Here is a 7734-nt window from a genome sequence, read left to right on the forward strand (position 1 = left end):
TTGCTTGAGGACAAGCAAACCTTTAAGTTTGGTGTTGACGCTGCGCTTATGGGTTTTCTAAAACACAAAAGGGAGGCAAATCATCCTCACAAAGGAGCACAACCTGAAGAATAAAGTGACTGCTAGGATAACTAAGGTGGTTGAGTTCCTTTCATTTTTAGTCCTCCCCTCTTTTTTCTATGTTATGTTCTGGCTTTCTGCTATTTTACTTTGTCTGTTGCATGATCTTTTATTAGTTAGAATTCTAGGACTAGTTTTTTTTAATATCTTTAATGCTGAAAAGATGTTTCATGTACCACTCACTGAACTTGAATCCAAAAAGAAAAGAAAAAGAAGTGATGTATTGCATGAGAAATTGAGTTAATTCTAAGAATAGTCTTATTTACTTAAATGTGGTGGTATTTTCTATGATTTTTGAATGCATGATATGAACAGTGCATATTTAAATTTGAATCAAGGGATGTTAATGTATAAGGAACAGGAATTTAGAGAATTATTATGACTTCTCTGAAATAAACAAAAATTTAATCCTTGAAGCAAAAGAAACAGCAAAAGAAAAAAAATAATAATAATAAATAATAATAAAAGCAAGGTCCAAGGCTCTGAGCATCAATGACTAGGGAGGTCAGATAGGATTAAAAGCTTAAAGAGTTGTTTCCCTAGTCACATGCTTGTGGTGTGATTGTGTCAAGTAATCCTTGAGACAGAACACTTAGGGTCGAGACCAAGTGCATTTAACAGAGTATGCCAAAGGCTTTGAGCACCACTGTCTGGGAGTGACTGAAAGAAAAATCAGAACTCAAAGAGAGTTCCCCAGTTAAGTGCTTGTGGTATTTCTGTGTCAAGTAAAGCTTGAGACAAAACATTTAAAGTCACGGCTAGGCTCAAGGTGCAAAGCACCAAAGAAAAAAATAAATTAAACTAAATTTTGCTATGTTCAAGGATTAAACTGAAATATAAAAATCAGAGAATTCATAATATTATCCGGATTCTAATTCCGAATGACAATGACATCCTTCTGATTCAAAGGAGAGTGAGATGCCAAAAACTATTCAGGATTATAGTTATAAACCCCACTATAAAAAGAGACATGAGCTTAATTGAACTCTCATTCTCATGCAAATTCACATCCTAAGCTTATATTAGTTTTGGTTGCTTGAGGACAAGCAACAGTTTAAGTTTGGTGTTGTGATGCGTGAGCATCTTATCTATCTTTTCCTAGTGAATTTGCACTTAATTTGTTGAGTTTAATTAAGAATTAATTATATTTTAGCCACTATGGATGCTATTTTGAGTTTTGTGCAATTTTATGTATTTTAGGTAGCATTCGGAGGGATTTAATGAAGTTTCTGCAGAGAAAAAGAAGAAACCAAAGAGATGACCAGCGAAGACCGACGCGGACGCATGGCTCACGCGACCGCGCGGAATGGAGGAAAGCACAATGACGCGATCGCGTGCCTGACACGAACGCGTGGACTGAAATTTGCACAAATAACGCGTCCGCGTGACTCGCAGAAAAGATCATCAACGCGATCGCGTGCTTGACGCGTCCGCGTGACATGCGCCACGTGCAGAAAATACAGAAAAATGCTGGAGGCAAATTATGGGCTGTTTTGACCCACTTTCCAACCCAAAAAATACAGATTAGAAGCTGCAGAATGGACAAAGCAAGTGGTCCCCACCCATCAACTGAAGATCTGTTAATTAATTCAAATTTAAATTCAAATCTTATCTTTTAGGAAAAGATATTATTTTTATTTTTAGATAATTAGATTTTAAATTAATTAGGATTAGTTATAAAAAGGGGGGACTTCTCTTCTATTAGAGAGACTCCATAGGGAGATTGGTTCCCATCATTGGGAATACATTTTGTTACCTGAACCCTTATTTATTTTCTATTCTGAACCATGGGCCACTAATCTTCCATTGTTAAGGTTAGGAGCTCTGTCTATTTGTATGGATTGATTTTATTACTTTTTCTATTTTAATTTATGTTTTGGATTTATATTTAAGAATTATTTTCGTTCTTTATCTTATGAATTTGGATGGAACGGAAGTATGACCCTCTGTCTATTTGAGTTTTTGTATAACTTGGAAAAGCTCTATACTTGAACAACAGCTTGAAAACATATTCTCCTAAATTCTAATTATCTGGATTTAACGGGATACGTGACATATAATCCTTTTATTCTTTGGGTAATTAGAGTTTTTGTGGCATGCAAACTGGAATTTGATCATGTACCCTTTAATTGGAATTAATTGACCAAGGAATTGGCAGTTAATGAATTTTAGAGGAGACTATGAAGGTCTAAGGAATTAGGGTCTAGTCGCATATAGTTTGCCATAAATTAAATCCTACATAATTAAAATAGTTAGTAAGAAAAGTTAATCTGGAAAAATAGATAACTCTGAAGCCTTAACTGTTTATCCATATTTTATTCCCAATTTATTTAATTGTCTATACTTTTGATATTTTGAATTTGAACTTAAACCTTTTGAACAACTCAAAACCAATTTCTGCTTGCCTAACTAAGCTTATCACTCAATAACTGTTGCTTAATCCATCAATCCTCATGGGATCGACCCTTACTCACGTAAGGTATTACTTGGTACGACCCGGTGCACTTGCCGGTTAGTAAGTGTGGGTTATAAAACTCCGCATCAGGTACCTGCAAAGGCACTCCGACGCTCAAGTCATTAGTGGAATATATGTATGGAGATTTTTATCAGAGAGATTGCTTACCTTTTTCGTTCCTGCTTCTCTTTTTTATACTTGCTCGGATAGAGTTTATCGTTTTTCCCGAGTCATAACGTCAGGGAGAGAATTAACCATTTGTCCGACGTTATGAAAATAAATGCCGATTATTGCAAATGCTCGGTTATGATTGTGGGTACGTTACCGAACTATAACTCGTAATCGTTCTTACTGGTCATATCAGAGGGTATATCACGGGTGGGGTGGAAGCAGCTGCATGAATGAGTGAATGACATATAGAAGGTAGTACTCAAATCAGAGAATCTGATTTATATACCTCAATTAAACTATCCCTCTTTCTTAAATTGGACCGTCCGATTTCTTCTGTCTTTGCATCACAGCCGGGTCAAACACCATGCTCTCCGATAATAGTGCAATGCACCAATATTGCTCCTATTTTTAAATTAAAAATGGTCACATTTAATTTATGCATAAAGAAAAAATTAATGCAAAAAGAAAAAAATAATTTTGATGAAAAGTTTTACCATACAAAGTTTTAAGGTCAAATAAATTTTTTGTCACACGGGATAAATCAAATTTATATTATTTCAAATTGATAAGAAAAAAAATTATCTTTAACAAATTAATCTAATTTTGCTTCAAAAAATATCTCATGTCAACAAAAACTAAGGTAATATAGGAAGTTTGTGTTCCAGCCCAACCCAAGAAATTCAATAACATAGTCTAACCTATCACAAAAAAATAATAAAATATTAGGATTGACTATTGTCCAATTTCATTTCTTTACTTCCGTTTTATACATGTAAAAAATTCTGTTACATTCTAACTCGAATTTTTATTTTTTTAATTAGAGAGAGACCTGATTTCACTTTTTCACCAGAACATATTTTTAAATTGAACAACTTGAATAGTTACGGCCTTCTCGTTTTTGGTTTCTGTTTGTTGCTTCCAAAATTTCAAGCACATAGTTAGAACAATTCTTCATTTCGGTGCAATAGGAAGCAAGTCTTCAAAGATTTAAAATTATTACTCTGCATTGTATCGCTCTGTCTCCATAAAATGATAAAATGCAACATCAAAAATAAATTGCGGCAAAGATATAACACACACTTTAGCAAATTCCCTCTCCCTAACAACTATCAACTTATTTTAGTTAGTTAGATGAGTAGTATGACTAATAGTTTTTTTTGTTTTCTGTTATAAACATGTGCAAACTTTCCATTTCAAAGCCATGATAAGAGTCAAGGGGACTTGTGATTTTCCAGCATTTACAATTATATTCTACCCTAGATTCCACTATGGCTCTATCATCGTTTAGAAAAAAGGGAAAGAAGAAAAACGTTATTACAAAAGAAAAACGCACAAAAGAACAATTCACCAGCAATGTTATATGTCCAACAAAAAAGGGAGAAGAACAAACATTATGACCATTAACTGCACCATTTACACAATCACTATTTCCTACAGACTTAAAAAAGTAAGTAACTACAGTCACATGGTCTTCACTACCAACACCATCAAATAGTTGGAGCCACACAATCACACGTCCCAAATGGTGTTCAAGACTCAAAGCAAAGCTCAGTTGGAATCAGATTCCAACCCCCCTCTTTTTCTTTCTCTTCCCCCTCTCTTTTTGAAGCAATCAACAGAACTCAAACTCAAAACCAAGAACTAGAGGATTATGATCTCTTCCCATTCTTACAGGCTTCTTCATCTCCGCCATTCATGCTTGCCTCGCCGCCCTGCCTGAACGCCTTGGCAATGTCGTCGACGGGAATCAAAGGCAAATAACCAGAGAGAGGATACCCTTTACCACTCAAATGCTTAACTATGTGGTTATACTTATCCGAACAATGAGCAGCAGTGGGAACAGCCACATCTGCCAGTGCATGAAATGGTGGGAAGTGGTTTAGTCCTTTCCATAACTTCACTGAGTTAATTAGCACCAAATCCTTTGACTCTCTGGTTACATAATGTATAGCTGCTCTTGGCCCTCCACATTGAACCTCACTTGCAAATCGTCCGGCTTCATGTGCAAGACTCTGAATCAAACTCCTTGCTTTGGAAGCACCCTGCTTAGCAAAAGAAGGAGCATGCTCACCGAACTTGTGAGTAGCATCATCCACCTGGAACATGCTAATATTAGTTTCTATCCAAAGTAAATTGTAACATTTTTATGATAGAATTCTAACCACAAAGGGTACAAGAGAACATAGGAAAGCCTTCTTAAAAGAAAATATATTGGGACAGAACCTAGCAGAACAAGAAAGAGGCATCTGAGGTGTGTTTGGTTGAGACTCAACTGATGAAGCTCTATGGAGGAAAGTGGAGTTAGAAGACCAACCCATTTTATGATTTATAGCCACCAATTAATCATTATTAGTTAATAATTTTAGTGGTGGGAGATTCCATTTAATAGTGTGAGATTACTAATTTTTTTTTTTTTTTGGTAAGTACTTACCAAATTTTAATAAAAATGATCCATGGACTTTCTCATGAGTAAATTATGCATCAAGGTCATTCAAGAAAATTCTGCCCCCACTTTTACCCCGCCAGTTAAGACATGATATATGTATGATAGGATAGGACTCAATTTGTCGACCCTACCTAGTAGGTAAGGCTTTGTTGTTGTTGTTGTTAGTTAAATTTTTTGAAGGCGAATCAAGGGAACAACTTTTAAAAATTTTAGCAGATCATCACCATCAAAACAATATAGATTTTGTTCTGCATATATATAGCCTAGAAATTTTACTTTGTAAAAGAACACACATAAAATTTAGCAACACTGATCCCAAACCAGGTTTGAATAATTATTCTTTTGTCATGCCTGTCTGGATCAGATCGAATATAATGAATACCTTGTTGTCAACAAAAACGAGGACATCATCTGGGACATCCTTGAGTTTGTTGTAGACAGGGCCCAGAACGGAAGTTACAGTGCCCTCAACCGTCCCAACGGCGGATCTCAAAGGGCCTGAGTTTTGCTTTGCGTATTCATACAGATTTGTGACAACCACAAAGGTTTGAATTGCAGCAACCCTCACAAACCCAAGATGCTTCAGCTCTTTGTTCTTGTTCTCAAATTTCACCTCTTTCTGCAAAGAAAAGCAATTCACCAATTATCCATCAAAAAGGAAAAACAATATCAGAGAAGGGAAGTGTTATATGCTAACCTCGGTGGTGGCCATTGGTTTTATACTTTGATACGTGTTTGGAGATGTTTCAGAGGAGAAAACAGTGGAGACTGAAGAGAGTTCAATTACGTTTTATAGGAAGAAGATGGAGTTAAAGACCCACGGAATGAACTGAAACCAGGGAACGAAATTGGAGATAACCTTCAAAGTTGTCTTGTTTGATGAGGATTTAAGGCGTCACGATTCAACACAAAACAGCAATTAATTAATAAATCTTGGATTAAAACACACGCATTTGTGTTCGTCTAAGTAGTGGTGGGGTCTACGCTCAGACCGACTCCTAGGGATCTTTCTAGGCCAAACTAGGGGTTTTGAGAAGACACGTGGCAACCTCTCACAGAAGACTAGAAATTTGAGAATCTTCTTCGGAATGGAGCGACTGGGACAGTATTCTTTTAAATTGGTTTAATTAATTTTTTATCAATTTTTTTTAATATTTATTTATATAACATAATATTAAATTAATTAAATTATATAAATTTATTATATTAATAACTAATTATAATTAATATTATTATAGTTAGTGTTATATTACTTAATATATTATATTAATAAATTGTGAACAAAAAAATAATAAAAAAATTAATATAATTAATTTAAAATTTTTAAAAAATAAATTTAATTAAAAATTATTTTTAAAATAATTTAAAAAATAAGTATTTTCTCAAATAAATGCTCTATTTTCTTGTAATTAATAAATGCTCTAATTTATTCTCTCTTTCGGGGCAGTTATTATCTGCCAGCTAATCTTCGCTTCCGACTTCTTTAGAGCAAGTCGTGGGGAGCACCGACTTCTTAGGGGAAGGTCGGTGTACTGTGAGGCTCAACCCTGTAGGTTGGGCTTGTCGTTTGGACCTGGGCCTTAGCGTTGGGTCAGGGTATGAACAGTGCCCCTACTTGAGTCCAATTTCTTTTAAGAGATGGGGTCGAGTATTATAACTCGAGACTGTAGCCGACTTGATAAGGAACCGACGTAGTTTTTCGGAACCAACGTGTTTTAAAAATTCTCAACAGTCGCGTCTAATCAAATGTCGCGTCTCTTAGAGGTTTGAGCATTCATACGTGGGGGCGGTTACATTGGTAACGGTGCAACTCTTAAATGGCTTGTGTCGTTTTACCTTTATACCCCTAACGTGTTTATAAATACTTTTTCCTCTCCTCGCTTATTTTGTTTCTGAAAACTTTTTCACCTGCACCCTTTGTTGATCGAAAGAAGAAAGCTCCTTCCTTTTTGAGTGCTATTGCTTCCATCTTTCTGCGAGGAAAAAGGCCAGTTTCTTTTCTTACTCTTTCTTTATAGAGTTGCATGTTTTGTTCTGTAGAGTGTGGATGGTAGTCTTGGTGTTTCTCTGTTTAGTTTTGAGAGACTTGCCTCGAGCCCTTAGAGACCTTATTTTTTATCCCTTTCTTTTTTCTTTGTAGGTTTTGCTATCCTTTTTCTAGAAAAACAAAATGTCTTCTGTTGAAACTCTTGCTTAATGGGTGGATATTACGGTTCTAGGGGAAGAACCTCTTGTTGACACTGACTTCATCACCAACCTCCGCACTCATCAGAGGCTTTGTACTTCTGATGAGGATGAGCTGAAATATGAACTGATTGCCCCGGGTGCGAAAGACCGGGTTTGTTTTGGGAGGGCTTCTGAGGCAGCCCTTCATTTTTTCTATATGTATGAGAGTATGATTACCCGCCTAGCCATTTTTCTCCCTTTTTTCGCCTTCGAGATAGATGTTTTAGGTCACTGTCGTGTTGCTCCTACCCAACTCCACCCCAACTCTTGGGGTTTTTTGAAAATTTACCAATTTATCAGCCATGTTTTAGACTTT

General features: G+C 35.8%; 1 protein-coding gene across 1 annotated transcript; it reads right to left on the reverse strand.

Annotated features, from left to right (window-relative positions):
* Nucleotides 1-4072: 4072 nt before the first annotated feature.
* On the reverse strand, nt 4073-6135 carry LOC130954126 (REF/SRPP-like protein At1g67360). Its single transcript, XM_057880863.1, has 3 exons — nt 5890-6135; nt 5575-5811; nt 4073-4842 (listed from the first exon to the last, which is right to left on the reverse strand). Exons 1-3 carry the CDS (start codon nt 5902-5904, stop codon nt 4396-4398), a joined length of 699 nt encoding a protein of 232 aa, XP_057736846.1. The 5' UTR covers nt 5905-6135; the 3' UTR covers nt 4073-4395.
* Nucleotides 6136-7734: the final 1599 nt, after the last annotated feature.

The sequence above is a fragment of the Arachis stenosperma genome, chromosome 10 (genome assembly GCF_014773155.1).
Source record: "Arachis stenosperma cultivar V10309 chromosome 10, arast.V10309.gnm1.PFL2, whole genome shotgun sequence".
Classification (NCBI taxonomy): Eukaryota; Viridiplantae; Streptophyta; class Magnoliopsida; order Fabales; family Fabaceae; genus Arachis; species Arachis stenosperma.